At 42.1% G+C, this 27,848-nt stretch overlaps 1 protein-coding gene across 1 annotated transcript in view; it reads left to right on the plus strand.

The window, feature by feature from the left end:
* The window catches only part of LOC126266726 (probable cytochrome P450 301a1, mitochondrial), a 286,151-nt gene that overhangs the window by 216,365 nt on the left and 41,938 nt on the right, over window positions 1-27,848 (plus strand). Inside the window, exon 8 of the mRNA XM_049971202.1 lies at window positions 11,799-11,967. Coding sequence (XP_049827159.1) covers window positions 11,799-11,967 — 169 coding nt within the window. The remainder of the gene's footprint in view (window positions 1-11,798; window positions 11,968-27,848) is intronic.

A 27,848-nucleotide genomic window follows, 5' to 3' on the forward strand; every position in this document is an offset into this window, starting at 1 on the left:
GGCTGTCAATTCAACTAAGTACCTGGGTGTTAAAATTACGAACAACTTCAGTTGGAAGGACCACATAGATAATATTGTCCGGAAGGCGAGCCAAAGGTTGCGTTTCATTGGCAGGACACTTAGAAGATGCAACAAGTCCACTAAAGAGACAGCTTACACTACACTCGTTCGTCCTCTGTTAGAATATTGCTGCGTGGTGTGGGATCCTTACCAGGTGGGATTGACGGAGAACATCGAGAGGGTGCAAAGAAGGGCAGCTCGTTTTGTATTATCGCGTTATAGGGGAGAGAGTGTGGCAGATATGATACACGAGTTGGGATGGAAGTCATTACAGAATAGACGTTTTTCGTCGCGGCGAGACCTTCTTACGAAATTTCAGTCACCAACTTTCTCTTCCGAATGCGAAAATATTTTGTTGAGCCCAACCTACATAGGTAGGAATGATCATCAAAATAAAATAAGAGAAATCAGAGCTCGAACAGAAAGGTTTAGGTGTTCGTTTTTCCCGCTCGCTGTTCGGGAGTGGAATAGTAGAGAGATAGTATGATTGTGGTTCGATGAACCCTCTGCCAAGCACTTAAATGTGAATTGCAGAGTAGTCATGTAGATGTAGATGTAGAACATGTAATAAAAAATGGAGGTTGCTATTTTAAAAAAATGCAGTTGATATCCGTTTGACCTACGGCAGCGCCATCTTGCGGGCCAACCGTAGCGCCATCTGGTTTTCCCCTTCAAGCTAGACGAGTTCCGTTCTTTGTAGTTCTTTCGTTTGATGCTTATTTCGTGAGATATTTGGTCCGGTCGCTATCAATGGACCACCGTGTATAGCATACTACAAACGATATGTCGATGACATTCTTTTCATTGCTCCAATGAGGTCAATATAACTTGATTGGGTTTCATAGAACATTCTCTTGCTCGCAACAAGATATCCACCAATTTGCAAGTGCCTTTAGTAATATGCACCAAAATATTAATAAAAGCATAAATTTTTTAGATCATTCTATTACTATGAATCATCTTAGACTTGTTTTTGGAATTTATCATAAACCTACATCTTCCGTCTTTTTTATTCTTGATTCATCGTGTCGTCCTTCTCAATACAAAAAGGCATTCCTTCTAGCTACAATAAGTAAATTCCTTAAACTGCTACTACTTTCTGCTGAAGTAAAAAAAAGAACTTACTGATGCAAAATACGCCCCATAATAATGACTATCTGGGCATGGTAGTTGACAAAATTTATAATTTCTCTTAGCCTGCAACAAATCAGTCTTAACAAAATGAGAAAGCAGGTAAAAACCAAGTTGTATCTACACATAGCTTATAAATCAGAAGCTTCACTCCTACGTATTTTAACACACAACATTAACACAACGTAAAACCTATATCGGAATGATGGCATACACATATTACTAAACTCACTGTAAAGCGCAACGGACAAACAGGAGGTAATTTTAAAACGCGATACAAAGAACACACAGAAATAAAACGGAAAAACATAGGAAGCAAATCCGTCTTCGCAGGTCACCTCATACAAATAGCCGCACGGTGCACAGTACCGAAAACAACTTCGTAATGCTTCAAACAATTTAGAAGGGATACTTCACGGACATGGTTTTTCTGATCTGACCCTGGCCCTAGGGACGGGCAGGAGGTCAGCACACCGGCCTCTCGGTCGTTGTCTGTTTCTTGACGTTTCAGCCGCTACTAATCGGCCGAGAAGCTCCTCAGTTGGCCTCATGTCACTGAGTGCAAACCATATCAGTCCTCCCAGTAAAGTAAAATCCCTGGAAGTTCCGTGAATCGAACTAGTATCCTCCTGATGGCACTCAGCTACAGCTCTGGACTCTGGAGATTAAATATACCACATTGTTATTGACAGCTTCCGTTGAAATCACTCGTTTTGCGTTCAGATGTTAGTAAACACGTCCTTATCACGTAAGGAGCACACTTTGCGCCCAAGATAACGGCAGCGACCTCTGTAGTTCCTAGCGTTCTAACTTTTGCCCGCTTACGCTTAAAGACGTAACTTTACGTACCGTCCACTCCGACTATTTTAGAGTTTCATTAGATTCAGAAAACTACCTTTAGCTTTTCACTGGTAAATCGTGCAATCTAAAACTTATAACATGTCAAAATATAATTCCTTTTAATGCTAAAGCACGTGAATATTTTAAATTTATCAAAATTTATGGTTTTTGTAATCGTGAGAGCCCCATTATTCCTGCGATGTTGTTGGTTATTTCACTTTTAAATCTACCAGATTTTACTTTCTTAATCATTTGACTGTCACTCGCCAATGAAAGCTATACTTTTATTTTATTTTTTTCTGCACTTATACTGTACATGCGTAAACTTAAAAAAGTTTTCCATATCCTGACTCTCACTTTCCTCTTATGTATATTATTTAAATGTTAATTAAATCATTACATACAACTTTTAGTGGCATTTACAATATCAGATTACACTAGACAACTGCTTCAGTTTAAAAGCCGAAAACGGTGTTGGAATAAAATAAGGAACAGTAGTGCTCCCCAAGCACGGAGAAACTGATATTCTTGAGTTCTGTTTGGTTCTTAGGGATGTTCGCAAATGCTAATAGAACGAAAAAAGAGTGCTGGCAGCGTCGAAAGCAGCCAGTTGGATCAATAAGATAAACATTGGTAAAGCTGTTCTCAAACTGAAGGTTGGTATGAACATAGCAGTATTTTATTAGGCATGTATTTAGGAGGTGCTGAAGTAGACTGTAATTTTTTATATCAGATGATAGAGCACCTCATTAAGGATCGATGAGTGCCGCTGTTTGCACCGTTAGAGTAATCTCCACAGATTCTGGTTTATTTTGAGTATTTTAACCCTGCAGCTTCCTATGAGATGACTGTTTTTCTTTCAGTACAATATTGTGAATTTTCAGAGAATTTTCTTAGCTAAGAAAAGAGTGATCTGAATCATCTATGGTGTAAGTTTGGGGACTTCTTATGTTCCACTGTTCAAAGTTCTCGGATTTTCATCGCCGTTATTATTCTCCCTCATTGGGTTTGTGGTTATTAGTATAGGCTCACCGTAAAAGCACGAGAGCACTGGCTCGGTGAAAATTCGACAAAAGTGCTATTTACGTTTAGATAGCACTTCCGTAGCCACTGAGCAGTAAGGTGTGTCCTGTTTTTCAGGCTCTGCTTTCCGTAGACACTCCAGCAGAATAAATATTTGAGGAACGAACCATAAATTGACAAATTCAAATGGAACTATTACTTGCGTTACTGCTTTTGTTCTGTCTAGTAACACGCTGTCGAAGGAAGTATTCAAAAGAAAGCCAAATAGTGTAACGAATCTTACGGTCGCTTGTCGGAAGGATATTGGACAATAATTAGCAAGAAGATAACGTCCTCCAAGATTGAATCATTCATGGAAACTGAAGTTTTATCCGAATCCCGTAGCGTGATTCTTACCATAATACATGTCAACAAAGTATACAATAAACTAATAGTGACATCTCAATTCACTTTGTTTCATGAACTTCCACCCAACCGATCCTCAAATAATACTAATGATGTAACGATCTACATAGACAAGGGGAGGCACACTTTTCTGTGGACGGGACATCCACAACTATTATTCATCGTCAATCATAACATTACTTGTTTCGAAAAAGGACATCACAACCCGTTTTCTGGGCATGTATCCCACTTTCAGGTGCGTTTTAAAACTTGAGTCCACAAAGAATGCATAACTGAGGTTAAAATACGTTAAAATAGTGCATCCCTGGTACATGGCTTGAGCAGCATATATCTGTATCCGGATCCCGCCCCAGCTACTGCCGGGTCTGGGTGCTGACGAGTCCTCTCCATTTAGCTTGGTCCTCCCACCACTTTTCTTCCTCCACTTGCTGCCAGGACACAACTCTCCTTTCCACAGATATTCTCACTTCCTTTTTCCACCGTGTCCTGGGCCCTCTCTAGGTCTTTTTCCATCCATCTTTAGTTCTTCCATAATTTTGGGTATTCTCTGCCCACGCATCCTCTTAACATGCCAGTGCCGTCTTAATCTCTTTTTCAAATTTCTTCTCTCATAGTTTCTTGTTTAAGATCCTTTCTAATATCTGCATTCCTTACTCTGTCCATTCTTCTTTTTCCCTTAACTGCTCTGAGAAATTTTACGTCCCCTGCTTGCAGTCTCCTCTAGTCCCTTTCTGTCACTGTCCTTGTTTCTCCTACATAGGTGACAATAGGGAAGTAGTAACTCTTATACATAAGGAGTTTTGCTTATTCTGAAACTTCGTTATTCCAAATCAGGTGTTTTATTGTTTGGTAGAAATTGCCTCCCTTCTGTAAGCTCCTATTAATTTCCTTGGTTATTCTTCCATCACTAGATATTTCACTCCGTAAATAAGTGAAACTGTTTACCACTTTGAGGGGTTCTCCATTCAAAGTATAATTTCCGTTGATCCCTTTATCTCTTCCAAATACCATTGTTTCACCCTTATCTTTATTTATTTTAATCTATACCTTTTCATTATTTCCTTCCACACATCCAGTTGTAACTGTACATCTTCCTATTTAGCACCCCATATTACAATATCATCTTCAAAAATCATACTTTTGTCTTTTTCTTTTACTATATCTTTAACTTCCCTATTCATTACGTCCATCACAGCATTAAAAAGTGCGGGAAATAGAATACATCCTTGTTTAAGTCCATGTCTTATTTCATAGTATTCAGAGTTCCCCAATGGTGTTCTAATTCTACAATTGTGTCCCCTGTACATTGTCTTTATTACATTAATGTATCAATCTTCTATATCTATCTTCTTCATTTCTTCCCAGAGTATTTCCCTGTTAACTGAGTCATATGCCTTATCACCCTTTTGTTATACTCCCCAATCAACAGTCGACGTATGGAAAATATCAGGTCGATCGTGCGTCTTCCTTTCCTAAACCCATGATGTTCTTTCCTCAGCTCCTCTGTCTTTTCACTTATTCAATTTAGTAAAATTCTTTCAAAAGTCTTGGCTGTATGACTCTTAAGGTTATTCCTGTGCAAGTTTTAGAAAGTCTTTTATTGCCTTTTTTGAAGATGGGAACAATATCTCCTCTTCTACAATCGTCAAGTATTGTACAATTTCTCCACACACTGGATAGTACTCTACACAGCCATTGCATTCCCACTGGACCTGCTGCTCTTATCATGTCCACTGATACTTCATCAGTTCCTGGGGCTTCCCCCCCCCCCCCCCCATTCATCTCCTTTACAGCTATTACCATTTTTTCCGTGTAATTTGTCCTAATTCTGTTTCCCAACTTCTCACAATTTCTCCATTATTTGTTTTTTCCTCGTGTACCTGCTCCTCAGCGTTTAACAGGGTCTTAAAATGGCCTCTCCAGAGATCTTTTATGTCCCCTGGATCTTCAATCACAGTTCCATCCTCTGTTTCCATCTTTACTGGTACTTCCGAAGCCTTCCTTTTATTTTTAATCATTTCAGAGAACTTTTTCTTATTGCTCTTCACATCTTCAAGTTTTTCTGTAAACTCTTCCCATGCCTTTTTCTTTGCTATTTCGAATATTTATTTGTACTTCCTCTTTTTCTCTACGTATCTTTTATGGTCCTCGTCATTTTTAGTTTTCCGCCACTTCCTCCATGCTCCATTTTTTTCTCCTAACTGCTTGGACTGTGGTATCACCCCACCAACTTCCTTTCCAGATGTTCTACCACATACTTTTTGTGCTGCTTCGACTGAAGTGTCTTTGAATAAACTCCATTCTTTTTCTACATCGCAGAAAACTTCTTTTGGAAATTTTTGGGTGACTAATTCTCTATACTTCTCGGCACTTTAAAATCCTCCTTCAGTTTCCAGTCCCGTATCCTCATCACTTTCTTGCGTTTTCTATTTTGCACACACTGATTCATTTTCCATTGTCCCACCAGTAATGTACGGTCTCCATCTGCAATCACACTTCGAATTACCTTCGTGCTTGCGTAGTATATCCTCTTCAAACCTAGATCTGCCAAAAGCCCACCCAGCGAGGTGGCGTAGTGGTTAGCACACTGGACTCGCATTCGGGAGGACGACGGTTCAATGTCGTGTCCGACGATCCTGATTTAGGTTTTCCGTGATTTCCCTAAATCGCTTCAGGCAAATGCCGGGATGGTTCCTTTGAAAGGGCACGGCCGACTTCCTTCGAGAACCCGATGACGTCACACTTTGGTCTCCTCTTCCAGATCAACTCAACCCCAAAAGTCTCTCGCAGAAGAGGACAACGGTTAGCGCTTAGGGGCGCGCCACACCTAGATTCGCAAAGGGATAGGTGGGCAGTCTTTCGAACACAGTGCTGCATAGATACCGGTCAGATCCGTACCAAGCCCAACGCAAAGTTGAAATGCTCAAACTTTCAACTTTGGGTTGTGTACCAGGGATGCACTATTTTAACACATGTCAACCTCATTTATGCATGCTATGTGGACTCACATTTTAATATGTATCTGAAGATGGGATACATATCCTGAAAGGGGGTTGTGCTTCACTTTTCAGAAATAAATAATTTTTATAACTGTAGAAGATTTTATGATTGACGACAAGGAGGTGAGTGATTGTCAACGAAGTGAGCAACTAAAAGGAACCTCAGAGGCCTACAGCACGAGGAAAACATGTTATCTACGGCAGTTCGATATGGTCACCATTAGCGTCACCTGCATACTCTTACACAGAGACGAAAATGCGGTCTCATTTGAGGTTAGCGGCACCTGTTTCTCCGTTCACTTTCTCAGTAACTTCCGTATCTCACTTGGAACTAAACACCTTCAGCTGAAACTGCTTGCTTTATTACGATGAACTGTAACGTCAGTTTTATGCCATCTACCTAGCTATACGACAGAATTAGAAAATGTCCATCGAATAAAGTTATCATTCTTACAATTTCAAATGGCACTGAAGTCTAGTTTTACGCAAGATTCAGTGGATGAAAATAAAATTCAAAGCCTCCATAGGTTTCCGATTCTGTTCACATGGAAATAATGCTTGTAATATATTAGTTAAAACGAGCCACAGAAGGGAAAAAGTCTTCATACTAACAAAAGATATCTCTAATGAAATAAAAAATCACCTCAACATGTACGAAACTGAGACTAGGCTATAGACGTTCATCAAACCAGAGAGTCTTCATGGGACTGAAACACCCATTTCAAACAGAAAGAGTGACAATGAAGAAATCCAAAAGAAAGAACAAAAAGCAATCAGAAAAATTTTAGGTTCAAGTTATACGGAAGAAGGAAGATACAGACTAAGAGCAAATGAAGAAGTTGCAAAGTATAGTACGCTAACATTTATTCGGATATGAAAAACGCAGACTAAAATTCTATATGCATATCAAAAGAGTGGAGCAACAGATTAGCTGGACAGACTGAGGAATTTAAGAAAAAGACGCAATAAGGCTGAAATTTAAACAATCCAATGGACCTATGCAATAAAAGAAGCTCCGAAGATAGTAAGATAATCGCAACTTAATGTACCAGACAGAAAACAGGCAGAGAAACCCAAGCACACTGGAACAACTTGGTCTGAAAGGCGGAAAAGAGCGATTATTGTGAGAATAAAGGTGGTACGGACGCCATAGTAAAGCTGAAGCAAAACTCTGAAAAGGCGCTTTGTTGCTGAGTAGGGTCCAAACTCCAATAATAATGAAAATAATATTGATAATTATCGGATACATTTAAACCGAAGTATAATCAAGATACAGGATGACAATTATTGAACTATGTGAAAAAAAGCGTTAATTAGTTACAAACATGTAAAAGTCACTACGAGATATTCGGATTTAGGTTATGACATGTTCGATATGCCTGCCATCATTGGCGATGATGTGGCGCAGACGAATGGCGAAATTCTGCAAGACCCGCTGAAGTGTCGGAACATGGATTCTGTCGATGACATCCTGAATGGCTGTTTTCAGCTCAGCAATGCTTTTGGGGTATTTGGTGTACATCTAGTCTTTAATATAGCCCCACAAAAAGGAGTTACATGTGTTCTGATCCGCAGAATATGGCGACTAATCGAGGCCCATGCCAGTGGCCTCTAGGTACCCCAGGGCGAGAATGCTGTCCCCAATGTGCTCCTCCAGGACATCAAACACTCTCCTGCTTCGATGGTGTAGAGCTCCGTCTTGCGTGAATCACACCTTGTCGAAATCGGTGTCACTTTGGAAAATATGGATGAAATAATCTCCCAAAACCTTCGGTATCATCTGGTGGTCACCGTTCCATCGAGAAATATCGCACCGATTATTCTGTGACCACACAGTCACCCACTGAGGATGAAGAGACTTCTCGATCGCGAAATGCGGATTCTGAGTCCCCAAAATGCGCCAATTTTGCTTACTGACGAACCCATCCAAATGAAAGTAGCCTTCGTCGCTAAACCAAAACACATAAGCGCACACTAATTCCCATCATGCACTGCGGCCAACAGTGCAGTTTGAACGTTTGAACCGTTCAGGAGTTATGACGTTTTTATTTCATATAGTGCAATAATTTGTCACCCTGTATAATAAGGAATCATGATGAAATAATCATTTATTTGTCGACAGATACATGTACATATCGCAATGAAGTCATACTGTGTTATGACTGCTTTGAATAATATACACTGTATTTGCAATAGCCGCACGGATGTATCGATAAGTGTACTGCCAGAAAAAAAAATGGAGCATCCAAAAGACGTCAATTTAACTCCGTACACGTACACACCATCGCCGAGTATGTAATTAATTGGTGTCGCACTTCTCTCTGACAGATAAAATGGCCACCAGAGTGCATCATCGTAGTTCGTGTTTAGTTTTGTTACCTGGTCTGCTATGCTATACAAGGAACTTGAACAGCGGCAGATGTTGGGTCCACCTGTTAGGTAGCTTTAAAACAGCGCACACTCGGCTGCGCATAAACAATTCGACCCACAAGGCATGCAAGATAACTTGTGTGAAGTCTGCAAGATAGTATGCGAGGTACAGGCGAAAGTGAAGCTTTGAGGACGGGTCATGGGTCGTGTCTTGATAGCTCAGCCTGTAAGATTACTGTCTACGACAGGCAAGCCTCTGAGTGCGGGTATCTTGCGGCACACGGTTTTAATCTCTTAGGAAGTTTTAAATGCTCATATCCTCACAAATTCTTATTATTATCATGTCCACTGTAGATGTATATACTAGAGTGAAGTCATATTGAGATATACAGCCTCTGAATAATGTACATTTTTATTTATATATTTTACATGTCTAGTTCCGCAGGACCAAATTGAGGAGCAAATCTCCATGGAACGTGTTAGTACCTGAAATTACAATAGAAAAGTAGTAACAGATAAAATAAAATAGTTATGAATCCAAAAAACGACAAGGTATTATTTTAAGTAAATGCAATCAACAATTTAACACAGTAATCAGCTTAATTTTTCAAGAAACTGCTCAACAGACTAGAAGGAGTGACCAATGGGAAAACTCTTCAGTTTAGATTTGAAAGCGCGCGAATTATTGGTAAGATTTTTGAATTATGGGGGTAGATTGTTGAAAATGGATGCAGCAGTGTACTGCACGCCTTTCTGCACAAGAGTCGAGGAATTGCGATCCAAATGCAGACTGGATTTCTGCCTAGTGTTAACTGTATGAAAGCTGCTAATTCTTGGGAATAACCTAATATTGTTAACGAGAAACGACAGTAAAGAATATATGTACTGAGAGGCCAGTGCCAGAATACCCAGACTAATGGACAGGTGTCGACTGCCCGAACCGTCCGTTTCGGAGCCAAAAATACGCTTTGAGAATGGGAAAAATTACCTCAATATGACACCATACGTCATAAGCGAATGAAAATAAGCAAAGTAGACTACTTCTTGTATCGAACCATCCCTTACTTCAGATACTACTCTAATAGTAAAAATGGTAGCATTAAGTCTTTGAACAAGGTCCGAAACATGGGCTTTCCACGGCAGTTTATTATCCGAACACCTAAAAATTTGAACTTCTCAGTTTCACTAATCATATGCCCACCCTGTGAAAGAAAACATCAGTTTTTGTTGAATCGTGTGTTAGAAACTGTAACAACTGAGTCTTCCTGCAATTTAGCGTTAGTTTACTTTTCTACAAGCCATGAACTTATGTCTTGAACAGCTCTATCTGAAACAGTGCCAGCGTTGCACAGAACACCCTTTACTACCAATCTATGTCAGCAGCGTACAGAAATATTTTAGGTTCACTTGTAATACTAGAGAGCATATGGTTTAGTATAAATAACGAACAGGAGTGGCCCACTACAGATCCGTGGGCTATTTGCGGTACGCGCGCCAATCTGTCGATAGCGAAATGTTCACTTTATCACGATTTCTTGTTATATACTTCCAAGAATGTAGCAAAATGGTTATCATTGTAGGGATTCAAGTACTAGGTCAAAGATTAAGTGACTTCCCGTCTGCCGCATCAGTCGTTTGCCCTAACGCAGCTGCTCGACAACTGGATCACTGGTGTGGTACTCAGCACACTCGTAAGACATTTAACCTAGATTTCTCGAAAACATTTCACTACAACATATTAGAAGAGCCAATTTTGTTGTATTTAAGTGTGTATCCATTTTACATATGACGAGGAAATCGGTTGACGGTTTGTATGTATGCTTCCCTTCTGAAACCGACCCTTAGAAAAATTAATGAATTACTGTGCTCGTAAACCTCTTACGTTATTAGATTTTCAAACAGCTGAGCAAAACTGAACGTACTCAGACATTTCTCTGTTGACGTATTCTGATTATCACCAAACTGCCACACAATATTTCTAGCGCAACGCAATCTGACTTTGAAAAATCCTTACAAAAGAATGGCCCTGACTAACAATAATCTACAATTTTCATGAATGACTTACCTCACAACAATCTTCGTTACTCGAACTACTGCTATACAGCGAGCTCCAATTCTGCCAATTAAATAAAAGATTCTAACTACTGAAGGCACTAACTACTGATAGGCATAGTCAGCAAATGAAAGATTTTGATAGAGAACAAACAATATATTTACCTTAATAGTGTTCAAAAGTCATTATATATATATATATATATATATATATATATATATATATATATATATATATATATATATATATATATATATATCAGTTCATGATATCCAGTCTTACAAATTTCGTTTTTCTGACGGACACACATCCAGATCGTCCGCTCTCAAAACTCTGCATCTCTCTTCCCACATCCACCACTGCTGGCGGCTCACCTCCAACTGCGCAACGCCACGTGCTGTTCACATCCAACTGCCCGACACTACAATAGCGAATATTCCAACAATGCCAACCAGCCACAGTCAGTGATTTTCATAGAGAGCGCTACATGGCGTTACCAGCATAAAAACGTAAACAGCCTACTTACACTTCTTAGATGACCACGTACGATGCGTGGGGTTGCAATCTGTCTGAGTGAATCTCGATGATGAAGTTTTCTCAGGTTATCAGCGGATTCAGCGTGTCGTTCTGCGGCAACATTTCAACAAGTTTCCTACTCGCCATCTTCAGGCGAAGACTTCACATCGCCTAAGATGACTGGTGGAAAACTTGTCGAAATGTTGACGCAGATCCACACCTTGATTCAGCTGCTAAAGACTTCACTTCGACTGAAGATGACTAGTAAAAGCTTGTCGAAACATTGACGCAGAACGACACCTTGATTCAGCTGCTAACCTGAGAGAACTTCACCATGGACCACATTCGTTGCTTAAAAACCGAAGGACCCAGTTGCGTTTTCAGAAGTTTGTTGCACGCAGGGTGGCACTGCGGCGCATCAACGAGGCGATGGACCGCATGAAGAAACGCGGTCCAGCAGACGTGTCGACTGGAGAACTCAGCGTGCTGGAGAGATTGCTGATCTCCAACGACGACCCTCGTGTAGCCATCGTGATGGCGCTGGACATGATGTTCGCCGGCATCGACACGGTAAGTTATTCTCCACTTTTCTGCTTGCTCCTACACCTGTGTTTAAGTGCGATAATTTTATGGCGCGCTAGATCTTGTTTTAAAGAGTGCATTGTACCACTTCACAACACGAGGTTCAGTTATAAAAATCATGCACATGGACATTCGTATCTAAATGTGAATGGACCACATCCCGAATGAACACCACTGAAACGGAGTAGCAGCAAATTAGGTTCTACTCATCGATGATGTAAAATTCCAAGCCACAAGAATCGATGAGCGAACATAGCATATAGATTTACACTCCTAAAAACATGGCTACTGCTGCAGTTGAACATCAACACGGTTGAGAGAAATCTCACCAGTGAACAATAGACTCAACAGGACGGTCGGCACTGCAGTACTGCCCTACATAATCCATTCACATAATTGAGCCTTACATTGAAAATGATTTGATCCCATCGCTTGTACATGTTGTCTGCGATGGATAGCCTCAAAGGTTTAACTATTACCTCGAGAAAATCAAGCTGTGACCATGATACTTGTTGATGGTGTTGGTTTTGTGTTTATTCGCCTTCGGTTGCACCCATACAGCCAGTCGAAACATACGTGTTAGAAAGTTAAAATAACTGCTGTTACTTGGTAAATAATACAAAAAAACCAAATACACGCTGTCGTAGTATAATACTGAAATAAATAAGCTCACCGGATAAAAAATTAATCGCTCCAAGGCGCATGTGCAGATGAATCGTTAATCCTTTACATATGGCGCAGGAATCTCGTTAGGTGCTCAACCGTACGCGTACTGCCTCTACATGAATATTAACGCAGTAGCGATCAGTGAGTCATTTATGTACGTAAACATGGATAAATGTAAGGACATGACAGAGTAGCTAAAAGGGGGGATGCTGTTTGGCCTTGCCCATGGCTACGGCCAGTGAAGTTCCTGGATTTGTTAGCGTTTCAAGGCGGACTGTTCAATGTGTCTGCAAACAGTGATGAAAGACACGTGGCCACGAAACACAGCGTCACAATAGTGTCCACAAAAAGATCCTGACTGAGAGGGATAGGGGATACATTTCACGACTTTTGTATGAAAATCGCTTCCATACCTGACAGGAATTGCTGAAGACTGCGAATGAAGGTCCATCCCAACCTTTTGAAGAGAGAGCACTGCGATGGAAACTGCATGCAATGAACGTTTGGAGTTCGTCACCTCGCAAGAGTCCATTGCGCACACCGCAAGATAAAGACAACAGTAATATTAATCTGGCTGGAAGAACACACGTCTGGTTCTCTGAACACTCCCCCACCCTGTTACATCTCGACTGGCCTACAGAATCACCTAACTTGATCCTCACAGAAATTCTGTGGGGCATGCTGGAACAGCGGGGAAAATGCCGACATCGACATGCCCGCAATTTGGTGGATTAGATTAGATTAGATTAGATTAATACTTGTTCCATAGATCATGAATACGACACTTCGTAATGATGTGGAACGTGTCAGGTTAATAAAAGATGTCTGTACAAGAAATTACATTACACAAAATATTGCATGACACTAATGATTAAGTTTTTTTTTTTTTTTATATATATATACTTACTGGAACTGGAACTACGCGATCAGATCCTCAGCGAGTGGCTTAACCTGAAAGCGACGTACCTACAGAATTTTGTGGACTCTCTTTCTAACCGAATACAGTCTGTTCTCAATTGTAGGGGCGGAATGACAGGGTATTTAATGTTACTTGTAATGATTTCTCTAAAGGCGATCGATGTTTATCACTAAGTTCAGCCTCAGTAGGCCAGTCTTGCAAATGAACCTGTAAGATTTGAAACTAGTCGCCTAATATAAGAACTGCAACTGTTGACAGAATCGTTAATAAACGCTTTAAGAAATTTAGTAACGTTGCTGGTTCCCTGTGAACACAATGTTGAAACTGATAAAAGAAGTTACAGTTAATTCCAAATTTCAAAACCAGTGCCACGAATACTCCATAAATGCGTAAATTCTTCGTAGATAACACGAGTAACACATTAGGAGGACGTGATTGATACATGCGGACCAGCTCCGTAAGCAGACAGTCGGATTCCCTTCTATATCGAGGTCAGCCGAAGAAGATGTGATTAATGTTCAGGAGTTCCCCATGGTCGCAACAAGGAGAAGGTATGAGATGGAGCCTACAAAAATATTGTTGGTTGGTGGTGGTCGCTCTCTATACAGGGTGAAAATTATTCAAGCCGACAAACTCTGGGAGGTTGCACGGGACACCAAAACAGACATTCCTCTCTAATATCGTAATTATCTGTGTGCATTTTTTAATCCGGAAGACGGTGTAATTGCTCTCAGCACTCGTGCTTGATATGAGGAGGAATCAGGCGAATGTAAGGAACGTCCTTCATCAACAGTTATTAATCCATTTCACCGATGGAGTGTGCAGAACCTGGAAACAGATGAATAGCCACAGTTTTCGCGGTGGTACCTGTAACAGCGTCAGGTGCATCTTAAATTTCCGTCCTCTGTGCTGTTTACAGATGAAGGAATATTCGGCGTGTAATGGTCTTCTACTTCCACAATTCCCCACGTTTTGCGTGAGAGAACCTGCATCCCACACTTACTAGTGCTTTTCAGTCGCAATTCTGCGTGCGTGTTTAGGCAGATGCTGTTGGTGACTGCTTAATTGGGCCATACATCCTATGAAGACCATTAAATGACAAACATTACAATTTCCTCATCATAGCATTGTCAGGGAGGCTAAAAGACAATGCATATAGCTCTAGTGTGAAGGGCACATTTCAATCGTCCTGTGTGTCGATCGCGAACCGACAGTTACCAGGAACGTGGAGTGACATTGGTGTTCCTGTGCCACGGCGTATAAAGCGTTATATGTGATCTTATGTCTGAAAGACATTTATGCCTTGCCCCGAAACTGGTTTCAAAACCGTATTTGTAGAAACGTATTAATACTGTAACATATGGTAAAATAATGTTTCCTGTTTTCTCAATATAAAGAAATACATTTTTAAATTAAAGTCGTAATGATATCATCTGGCCAGAGACATTTAACAAGAGAGCCAAGCGGAAATGAACAATGCGTAGTATCAGTAAAGAAAGATGAACTGATTATGTACTTCACTTATTCTCGCTAGTCTGTGGCGCTTTTTCTCTGTTGGATCCCAAGAAGTGCAAGCATCTGCTGCTACTTATCTCTGTATTTAGTTAAATATGTTATATTTAATTGAAATGTGTAAGTCGAGTTTATTTAGAAAAGCACACCTCATTGCGTGCTGTGGTTTCCAGAGTTTCAACTATTATTGTATACGTATGTGTGTGTCTTTCTGTTCACTGCCAGTAAAGAAAGGATGCTGACGAATTGTTCGAGGATAGAAAGACAGGGCACATTATATGTCCTTTCGTTTCTTATTGGAATATTTCTTTGCTGAACCGCCCTGAGATCGAATTGCCGATCATTTCATTTCTTGCGTGTATCTTCTGCTGCGATAACGAGCGAGTCGTGGCGCCCTGAAAATATTCGAGGTTCGAAGTTGGCGTGGCCACAAAGGCCGCTCGGCAAGCCGGGAGACGTCAGCAACCGCGTGGTGCCGAACATTAGCCGGAGCAAGAGGGGTAGCCCCAGAACGTGGTCCCGACCGCGTGGCTGGGAAGTATCTGACTGTAAATTATACAAGTAACACTCAGCAACGAATTTCCAAAATCTAAACGATTCAGCCGATTTTGTCGATCGACGTGTCTTTAGAAAGCTATTAGTGTAAACCTAAATTGGTATGAATTACAGGCATGTAACTTGAATAGTACATGAGTTGTTAAAGGTCAAAGTGGCTGATTACTGTTGATTGCGTCAGGCCATAAGTACTCCACAGTTGCACGAGAAAACGGTAGGGGCATGCTTATTAATATATTTATTCGTCTATGTCTTTGTTTATATTCGATATATACACTCCTGGAAATTGAAATAAGAACACCGTGAATTCATTGTCCCAGGAAGGGGAAACTTTATTGACACATTCCTGGGGTCAGATACATCACATGATCACACTGACAGAACCACAGGCACATAGACACAGGCAACAGAGCATGCACAATGTCGGCACTAGTACAGTGTATATCCACCTTTCGCAGCAATGCAGGCTGCTATTCTCCCATGGAGACGATCGTAGAGATGCTGGATGTAGTCCTGTTGAACGGCTTCCCATGCCATTTCCACCTGGCGCCTCAGTTGGACCAGCGTTCGTGCTGGACGTGCAGATCGCGTGACACAACGCTTCATCCAGTCCCAAACATGTTCAATGGGGGACAGATCCGGAGATCTTGCTGGTCAGGGTAGTTGACTTACACCTTCTAGAGCACGTTGGGTGGCACATGATACATGCGGACGTGCATTGTCCTGTTGGAACAGCAAGTTTCCTTGCCGGTCTAGGAATGGTAGAACGATGGGTTCGATGACGGTTTGGATGTACCGTGCACTATTCAGTGTCCCCTCGACGATCACCAGAAGTGTACGGCCAGTGTAGGAGATCGCTCCCCACACCATGATGCCGGGTGTTGGCCCTGTGTGCCTCGGTCGTATGCAGTCCTGATTGTGGCGCTCACCTTCACGGCGCCAAACACGCATACGACCATCATTGGCACCAAGGCAGGAGCGACTCTCATCGCTGAAGACGACACGTCTCCATTCGTCCCTCCATTCACGCCTGTCGCGACACCACTGGAGGCGGGCTGCACGATGTTGGGGCGTGAGCGGAAGACGGCCTAACAGTGTGCGGGACCGTAGCCCAGCTTCATGGAGACGGTTGCGAATGGTCCTCGCCGATACCCCAGGAGCAACAGTGTCCCTAATTTGCTGGGAAGTGGCGGTGCGGTCCCCTACGGCACTGCTTAGGATCCTACGGTCTTGGCGTGCATCCGTGCGTCGCTGCGGTCCGGTCCCAGGTCGACGGGCACGTGCACCTTCCGCCGACCACTGGCGACAACATCGATGTACTGTGGAGATCTCACGCCCCACGTGTTGAGCAATTCGGCGGTACGTCCACCCGGCCTCCCGCATGCCCAGTATACGCCCTCGCTCAAAGTCCGTCAACTGCACATACGGTTCACGTCTACGCGTCGCGGCATGCTACCAGTGTTAAAGACTGCGATGGAGCTCCGTATGCCACGGCAAAATGGCTGACACTGACGGCGGCGGTGCACAAATGCTGCGCAGCTAGCGCCATTCGACGGCCAACACCGCGGTTCCTGGTGTGTCCGCTGTGCCGTGCGTGTGATCATTGCTTGTACAGCCCTCTCGCAGTGTCCGGAGCAAGTATGGTGGGTCTGACACACCGGTGTCAATGTGTTCTTTTTTCCATTTCCAGGAGTGTAGTATTCATGAAGAAACTGGTCAAATACTTACTGTGTTTTAGAAAGCACAGAGACATTAGACTACTAGCCTACTTCTGTTTCTATTCCTTTGATATATGTTTATTTAATTGTTTTTTATGTATTTAATAATGTGTGCTTGTGCGTGTTATGCTCCAGCCTTGGTATATTTATTTAATTTCAAGTTATTTAAGTGTAAATCCAGTATTTCGTATGTTTGTGAGTGTGCGTTGGCTTGGATACATGGTGGGAGCGCATTGGCCAATCACAGCCCTCGTTACTACGGTATGCGACTACCGAAGTCAATGGAGAGACTGTGTGGAAGTAGGGGAGGAGCATCAGGTGGCAGAGGACACGGGGGGGTGCTGGACGGGATGGCGCGACGGACGGTCGCAGGAAATACTCGGAGAGTGTTGAGGAGTTTGCGCGTGTCGCGGGAGATAGAAATATTGCGCAGCGCCGGCTTGTGCACTTGTAAGATTTCCTTGGCTTCTGCAGTGAAGACGTAGAATGCGTTTAGAAGTGAATATCTCACGAGCTATGCTGTTGTTCATAACCAATTACGTGAAATAGGAATCTATTATCTCCCTGTTACTCAACTTATATCTTATTTAAATGCTGGACCATCGACACCAATAAGTGTTTAACAGTGATAAACGGCGTTCTTAAAAGTAATTCTGCTATCGTTAAAAACAGTACCTGCAGATTTTATTCAATTGAAATCTTTCGTTAATAAATTTCTATCTTACATTCAAAATTCGCAGTTGCCAAGTGATAGGAACCTTCGGCCATTCCATTCACGTGGATATTCATATTGTATACTGTAGATTCAGCAGTATTTGGCTTGTAATGTGGCAACTACGTATCCCAGCCCCTAGGCAACGAATCCAGCCAAAACGTTTAATATTTCAACTCTGAGGGTACGTAGTTGAGGGCTACCATTAATTCTTTTTTGAAAGCCTGCAATTTTTGCGTAAGAATACTATTAAGCTGATCGGTCGATTACCGTTGAACAATGACATCAACAGTCGTGTCAATGCCCTGATGGCCATCTGACCCACGATATTTTTGAACAACGACGTCAACATGTGCTTGATTCGCATCTGTTATCAGTAAATTTAATTTCATTTTCTCATATTTTTACTTACGTTTGCAGTCTGTAGACGTTTGTCGCGCCCGTCACGGAAGTGTTCAACAATCAGTAATTTTATAACCGTGACGTACTGGGAAAGCTTTGCTTAATAGTTGTCTCCCAGAATCTTTTCAAGCCCTGGACACGTTTGTGTGACGAGAGACATGCAATCTTGCTTACAGAATTCTTGTTGAATCAGAATAGGATCTGGTTCACCGGATCTTAGCAGCAGCAGTAGGATTTACAGACACTTGTGCAGACTTTGAGCGTGCTACACAGAACATGACCCACCGGTGTAACCGCTGTACGAATCAGTGGAGACAGTTTTGAACCTCTGCAACAACGGAAGAAATATGTTTCGATCGCATAGACTGTATGCCCTTCAGAGATTTTTTTGTTCTTATTAATCGAATTTTTATGTTGTTCACAAATTGCAAAAAATCCAAGCTTTTCACTCTAATTAAGGTCGCAAAAGCACGGTCTTTTCCGAATGTACCTCTTACCAAAAAGGATTCTGGTAGCTGGAGTCTGAAGCTTTTGATAATCAAGCCTTTTGTGTTTTTGTGGACATACTTCCATAACAACTTTCATGCCCTAGCAACCATTTCTTTATATCTAACATAAGTAAAAATATCAATTTTCACAAATGTAGCTTTAAATTTTTTTAATGTAACGAAGTATTTTCAAAAAATTTTCATCCCCTGTTGCACTCCCTTAAGGGCTAAATTTCCAGAAACACTGAAACACGTAGTTTTTTGCCAATTGTCGCAGATATAGCCTTAATAATCCTTTAGTAGTTCTTTAGTATTAATTTTTTTTTTTTAAACTTTCATCCACTACTTTACCCATTTAGTGGCTGAATTTTCAAAACGCTGAAACGAGCATTTTTTATATGCTGACTGAGAAACCAAATACCAGTTTTCGTAGTTCTAGCTTATAAACTCCGTTAATAGCGGCATACTTCCAAAAAGCCTTTCATCCCTTATTTCATCCCCTTAGGAGTGGAATTACGGAGAATCCCTTCTCAAATGATGGCTACAGTATAAGATCGACACCTTCTCCAAACTTCAAGTTTCTATTCTTAACGGTGTGGGCTGGACGATGATGAGTCAGTAAGTCAGTCTTACCACATTTAAACCCCTTAGTGGTTGAATTTCCAAAAAGAGCGAAACACGTATTTTTTATTTCTAACTGGGAAGCCAAAATTAAATTTTCATGTATTTAACTATACAAATGCTTTCATAATAAAATATTTTCATAAAAAATCTCATCCCCTGTTTCACCCCCTTAGAGGTTCAATTTCCAAAAACATTGAAACACATATTTTTTTATTTTTAACAGAAAAATAAAATAACAATTTTCATAGATATAGCTTTAAAAATAGTTTAGTAATTCTTTAATAGTGATATACTCGTATTTTCAAAAAAATCGTGACCCACTGTTACCCCTAAATAGGTAAATATCAAAAAATTCTGAAACACAAATGTCTATTTCTGACCGAGGAGGTTTAGCTTCAAAAAATGCTATAATAGCGACATTTCTCAATAATCTCTCCATATCCTTTTTCACCCCGTTAGGAGTGGAATTTCGAAACGCTGCCTATATCATAAGATTCACATCCTGTCTCCAAACTTCGAGTTTCTATCCTTAGCGGTTTGGGCTGGACGATGACGAGTCAGTCAGTCAGTTAGGACATTGCCTTTTATATGTAGAGATTAAAGCTTGTTTGTGTTGGTTTGTCCTCACAAGAAAACACATTAGAAAAAGTGTTAACATTGTCCCATGTAACCTTCCAGAGTCTGTTAGTTTAATTAATTTTCATCCATAGAAAACTCCCTCTACCGGTTTTTAAAAAATCCTCACAGGAAAAAATGAGATTAGAGAAAACCGCTTGTTTCGTGTCCCTTGCAGCCTCGCAGAGTTTGTCGGTCTGTACTAATTTTTACCCTGAATAATCGCTCTTCAGTTCAGCACATTTTTCCCAATGATGGATGGGTCGGCGGAGACTTTGGTTGCAGAAGTCCGAATTTTGGCTATTCAGGAAAAGTTCAGCCCGAAAAATCACCTTGCTAGCATTCTAAAAATGGCTGCCACACAATGATTTTTCACCCAATGAAAGAAGTCATGAATGCCATCTCAAAAGTACATTGAAAAGGGACGGGGGGTCGAAGCAAAACTTGATCTTTCAAGAAACAGCGTGTGTTACTGTATCCTGTGTAGAACGAGCTGATGCGTTGGATGGAGCCTTGGATAGTTTTCCGTGACGCTTCGTCTCCACAGCCTCTGTAAGTTCGTCAGAGATTTCGGTAGTCTGTTCCTGTGACGGTTTGCACCTTTAGAAGCATAATCTATTTGCATCACACCATGGCAGTCCGAATCGATGGCGGTTAGGTCTTCGCCTGTATCGGCGGTGGGTGAACCTACACGTTTCCATTACCTACTTTGATCCTTTGGCGGTTCCGTAGCAAAAGATGTCACATTGACTGACATGACACAGTGCAACATTTCTGCTGCCGCACCGGTTCCGTGGCCTTTTCGAAGGGATGAGAGCAATTGCGGAAACTAGCGGACAGCAATTTTTGTCATTCTCAAACTGTCGTGGAAGATGTGGAACCCTAACCGAAGGTTGTCCTTCACATTTTACACAATTTCCTCCAGTGTGATACGTCGGTCTTCCAGCACCGGGGCAGCCACTTCCCTTGCGATTCCGTGTGCTTCGCAGAAAGATGGCCTGCCGCTATGTTTTTCGTCGTTCACACTTGGACCAAATTGGAGGCCTCTGCGCCACCTAGCCACGGTGTCGTATAATGGAGCTTTGTTGCATCTAGCGCTGCAGTGTTGTTTCCCTTCAAATGCAGAAAACGAAGTACAGTACTGTACGACACTTCAAGTCAATCGCGGGCTGCGCCATTTGCTTTCTGCTATTTTAGCGCTACGCTACGGTAGTGTGGTGCGAAGATTGCAATCTGTATCAGGACGACGAATATGTTCCCGCAAACTAACAAAAACTTTGACACGGACAAGTGACAGTAATATGAATCGTTAATGCACATACAGACGGCAGCACTAGCAGTAGTGTATGAAGCTTTTCGGGCGGACGCGGAAAACGGTGTAGTCTTTGTCATAGTGTGGAGTGATTTATCCACAACGACTAACATTTGATCACGGTTTTAAGAGATATGACCAGCATCTGACCATGATTTTAAGTGAGTGTTAAGGGAGATTTAGTCACAGTAAATTTCAGCTGCACAACTACATAGTATTTCTTTTGGAATGGGTGGCAATGGAGATATAAAAACAGTGGCATACACTGCTTGCTTTCACTCTACTATGTCTTACAATTCACAAATAGCCACAATGCTAGGTAAGAGTTTGATGATGCACGTGCAGATAATGGTTTCAAAGCTTCAAGAAGAATGATTTTGAAGTCGTACACCGGCATGGCAGTAGAAGAAAGAAGGTTTTTGAAGCTATGTAAACCGACGGAAAGAATCACAAGAGATCGTGGTCGAAAGCAATTGATCCGTTTGTGCACTAGAAGACGAAAGGCCACAGTTTAGAGATAGATAAACCCTTCAAACGATATTTAGAAACGTAAAACGGGAAGTCTTACTCCACCTGCCGTAATCTACAAGCATTGCTCCCTTTGTTCACCTTTTCTGATCAATGGCACACGGTCTGGCTGACCAGCACTTTCGCTCATATGGACAGACGCAATACTGCATTGATTCATAGATATCCTAAAGAAACGCCCAAAACTTCCGCCGCGAGATTTGCATGCTGCCTGAATGATGGGAGCAAGTAGCGGCACGCGAAGGTCACTACTTTGAATTGTGCATTTTTCACAATGAAACCTCGAACCTGGAGAAAAAGCGGCGGAAGCAAAGTTGTTGGCCAAATATTATGTGTACTCTACAGTAGTAGAACATCAGGGGTGACACCCCACTCTCCATTGTAGCCAGATGTATCCAAGATGGGGGCGATACGAACAGAGAATGCCACGATCGACTTTAGGCAGAAAGATTCAATAGGTTCACTGCTAGCTTTTGCGAAAGAAGAATTCCAGTAAATTTTACGCATCAAATCAGGCTGTGAACATACTACCAGTCAGTACAATCCAAGTTGAGTGTAATATAACAACCAACTCATATCTCAACGATAAGCTGATACTTACAGATTGTTCCGTACAGTTTTGAACTGGGTATAAGATAGTTCAGACCCTCACAAACGCGATATACCTCCTAGTGACAGTTCAAATACTGAACTACCTGGAGCTACGTATTGTGGATAAGAATAATCGACTTCCCGACTTTCAGGGTGAAGAAATCATTGTATGTCTGCATCTAAGACAAGATGGGGGTAAGGTAAAGTCTAGCACAAAGAGCTCAGTCAGTGTGCCACAGAAGCGCAAGGTGATAACACGCCTTGATTACGAGTTCCCTATTTCAATCGGTCTCAAGCCGTGCGATGACGTCACTCAATGTCACTCAGACAGTGGAGTGCGATAATCGAATTATAAATCATGACTTCCACTCACATAAGCCTAACGCTTCAACCAGATTTAACAAAAATTGTGAAATTAGGATTGTTATTCACCATCAGGACGCTTAACACTACCTTGCAAGAGCTTCTTATATCTGGGCTGCACATTTAAGAAAACTGATGGCCACATTTAAGAAAACTGATGGCACTGTGGTAACACTCTCGAAACTGTCACGTAATGCTCTAGCATTCCTGTTTCAAGAGATCCGTTTTCAACTTAATCGAATAGAAGTCAACTGCACACGTAATGTTGGGCTAGCATCAACCATTAAGACGTACGTTTCAGCCTCAACCTCCGATTCGAACAGCTTGGAAAATGTAGGATGGTTCATAGACGTGCCAGATTTAAGTCATTTTGAGGACAAGCAACGATTATTATGAATGCCAAACAGGAACTTATTTTGGTGCGGAGTGCAAGTAATGCCAATTCATACACTCAAACAGAGACAGAGGACGTCGAAATCAAGATTAATAGTGCAGTATGCAAAATGCCCCACAACAGTGTTGCTGATGAACGCATGAAATTTTTAAAAGTTCTAAATGCCGGCACTTACCTGCCGTTAACTTTCCAATCATGGGAGTTTTTTGAATACCCTGTGTTACCTACAGAATCAACACAAACATGGTCTATTAAACATCAGTTCAATTGGAGGCACCTCAATTCATCATATTTGCATTTCAAACTCAGAGGCGAGGGAATGCATCAAAAGACTCAAGTGAATTTGACCACTGCAAATTAACTAACGCCAGAGTCTACTTGAATTCCGAATACTATCCATACGAGAATTTACATCTACGGTGGGAGAGTAATGTTTGACATGTAAGCGAGATTCCGTGGAATTGAGTCGAAACTGAGGGATGTCCACTCAATCCACAGAATTTCAAGAAGCTGGTACCAATAATCGTGATCGAATGCTCAAAACAGAATGAGATAATAAAATCAGTACCTTTAGATGTACGGATTGAATTTGAATTTCAACACACTTTCCAGATCACACTGAAGCGTATGCTCCAGTTCTGCATGATCGTGTTGTTAACTACTGTCCACTCACAGGTGATGTGCAGCGAGAGCTCTGCTCCAGCACAGTTCACGATGTTACCCCAGGGTGTAAGGGTTGTAGCTGACGTTCAAGGGCTTTATTACATCGAACGCAAGCGATTCATAGTTAAAGACTATGCAATAAAAGCCTTCACACAAAGTGATGGAATAATAGAAACATTCGCAGCAAGCGTTGCATAGCCAAAACCTTTCAAGGATGTGAAGTGCGTTAAAAAGAAGAAGTGCAAAATGGCTAACACGTTTTTCATGTACTACACTGGGGCGATCCTGGTATACCTTATAAAGAAATGATGACGTCACTTCGAATATTTGATCATCCTGAACCATCATCTACGTCAAAGTCGAGAAGAAGATCGCATGGATGCAGCGAATCTTCAAGTCTGCAGCTATTCAAGACCTGGAATTCTACGGGTGCCCTGCTATCCATAAGCTCAAAAAGAAGATGTGTGAAAATAGTGTTGTGTCTGTTAACGAAAATGTAAAATTACTTTGAAGTTGGATTAATGAAAACAAATGAATTTTTTATCTCAAATTCTGTGTTTGTCTTTCTTTCTATCTAGCTCCTACTTAGACAGCACGTCGCTTTGTCCAGATGCTATGCCTGTGGCTTTGTTCAAGCACAGGAGATATAGTTTCAGCCATGTTTGCTACATGTCTTTAGAAGCGGACACGAACACACGCCGCTTGTTCCTAAAAACCTATGCTTGCAGCATGATAGGCAAAATCCCATGCAATCATTAGATATATGTTGTTGCCTTCCATCTTAAATTTCACTTCCTTAATAGCACTCATCTTAGCAAAACTAGTGTCATTTGAGACATGCACAGCATTTATATACATATACATTCATAATGTAACAGGGGATAGGTTTTTTTCTAAACAACAACAACAAAGACGTTTGGGGACTAAATTTTTTCTTTGTTTCTTCAGTTCACCCACAAATACAATATAGTTCTTGAGGTACAATATAATTCTTGAGGTACAATGTAGTTTTTTTGAGGTACAATATACACTCCTGGAAATTGAAATAAGAACACCGTGAATTCATTGTCCCAGGAAAGGGAAACTTTATTGACACATTCCTGGGGTCAGATACATCACATGATCACACTGACAGAACCACAGGCACATAGACACAGGCAACAGAGCATGCACAATGTCGGCACTAGTACAGTGTATATCCACCTTTCGCAGCAATGCAGGCTGCTATTCTCCCATGGAGACGATCGTAGAGATGCTGGATGTAGTCCTGTGGAACGGCTTGCCATGCCATTTCCACCTGGCGCCTCAGTTGGGCCAGTGTTCGTGCTGGACGTGCAGACCGCGTGAGACGACGCTTCATCCAGTCCCAAACACGCTCAATGGGAGATAGATCCGGAGATCTTGCTGGTCAGGGTAGTTGACTTACACCTTCTAGAGCACGTTGGGTGGCACGGGATACATGCGGACGTGCATTGTCCTGTTGGAACAGCAAGTTTCCTTGCCGGTCTAGGAATGGTAGAACGATGGGTTCGATGACGGTTTGGATGTACCGTGCACTATTCAGTGTCCCCTAGACGATCACCAGAGGTGTACGGCCAGTGTAGGAGATCTCTCCCCACACCATGATGCCGGGTGTTGGCCTTGTGTGCCTCAGTCGTCTGCAGTCCTGATTGTGGCGCTCACCTGCACGGCGCCAAACACGCATACGACCATCATTGGCACCAAGGCAGAAGCGACTCCCATCACTGAAGACAACACGTCTCCATTCGTCCCTCCATTTACGCCTGTCGCGACACCACTGGAGGCGGGCTGCACGATGTTGGGGCGTGAGCGGAAGACGGCCTAACGGTGTGCGGGACCGTAGCCCAGCTTCATGGAGACGGTTGCGAATGGTCCTCGCCGATACCCCAGGAGCAACAGTGTCCCTAATTTGCTGGGAAGTGGCGGTGCGGTCCCCTACGGCACTGCGTAGGATCCTACGGTCTTGGCGTGCATCCGTGCGTCGCTGCGGTCCGGTCCCAGGTCGACGGGCACGTGCACCTTCCGCCGACCACTGGCGACAACATCGATGTACTGTGGAGATCTCACGCCCCACGTGTTGAGCAATTCGGCGGTACGTCCACCAGGCCTCCCGCATGCCCACTATACGCCCTCGCTCAAAATCCGTCAACTGCACATACGTTTCACGTCCACGCTGTCGCGGCATGCTACCAGTGTTAAAGACTGCGATGGAGCTCCGTATGCCACGGCAAACTGGCTGACACTGACGGCGGCGGTGCACAAATGCTGCGCAGCTAGCGCCATTCGACGGCCAACACCGCGATTCCTGGTGTGTCCGCTGTGCCGTGCGTGTGATCATTGCTTGTACAGCCCTCTCGCAGTGTCCGGAGCAAGTATGGTGGGTCTGACACACCGGTGTCAATGTGTTCTTTTTTCCATTTCCAGGAGTGTAGTATTCTTAAGGTACAAATCGACTCTGCTATTCCAATGCAGAAATACTTTCAACTTACACGTTACAATAGTAACACTGGTAGGAATTTTTTTATAAATGTACTCTAAAAACTAATGTGGAGATACTTCCTTTACTACTACAACTAAATTGCACAGCTCCAGTAGCATAGCTTTTACAATAATACTGATGGCCTGCGCACACTTAGAATCTAATTTCAACAGTCCACAATAGCAAAGGTTTTTACGATAACAATTCTGATGGACTGTGAGCTACATACACTTAAAAAACTATTCTGACTTGGATGGCTAGCGGCAAGTGAAAACCTTAAAAGCTATTCTGTTTACAACAGGCACATGGTGCGCATATATAGCCTATACATACGTTGCATATGAACAAATATATCAATATATATATAAATATTCTTTTTTCTATTTTTCGCTTTTTTAATATTTTTTTGTTTACACTCATTCTTTCTTTCACACACATGGTGTGCATGTATATAAATTTTGTTCGTTTTTTAAATTCTTTCTTTTCCACACATTCTCTCTGTCTATGCATGTATATACACATGTACATAGTACAAAATATTTACACCCCGCACATACACAAAATTACACTATGATTAAAGGGTCATACTACTACTCTATGGACACACAATCTCTCCGTCTCTCTGTATCTCTCTCTCTCTCTCTCTCTTTCATTCTCTCTCACTATCACTCAATCGGAGTCCCCACCCCTTTCTCTCGCACAGTGTGAGTACAGGAGAGTTTCAATCCCATCATCACAAATGACCCTTCTATCGTCATGTGGCGATAGACTGACTTTACACTGCAACATAGTGTACACCTAGTGTCCTCTCGATCGAATACTGGCCTGCCGTACCACATGCGGCGGCTGCCGTACAGCACCGCGAACACCACTGTGCAGGCACCGCAAATAGTCTTTGATAGAGAGGGCTCTCGATGCCATACGATGCACACCCTTAGCTGCCTCTGGGTGGCACATTCTGATGTGTGATACGCATACGTTTTTGAGCGTAGACCTACGAACTCCACTATCGGAAATCCATTCGCCTCATCCTTCATAAGGCCAGTAACCTTCTTGTTTTGTGGAATAATACCATAAGGATTATGTAGGACGTGTCGACCTCATTATCAAGGCACCTCATTACTTCATATGGATTGCAGTTCTTCAGCCAGTAGATGATGCTATCTGTATCCATATAAAGTAATTTAGGATCTGTGAAATGAGGTTTCGCAAACTTATAATGAAAGCGATACATGTGGAGTTCGGATAGGTCGCGTATGCACATCACCACATAAATAGGTTTCGTAAACTCTACTGCAGTCTTCGCC

Source organism: Schistocerca gregaria, chromosome 4 (genome assembly GCF_023897955.1).
Source record: "Schistocerca gregaria isolate iqSchGreg1 chromosome 4, iqSchGreg1.2, whole genome shotgun sequence".
Taxonomy (NCBI): Eukaryota; Metazoa; Arthropoda; class Insecta; order Orthoptera; family Acrididae; genus Schistocerca; species Schistocerca gregaria.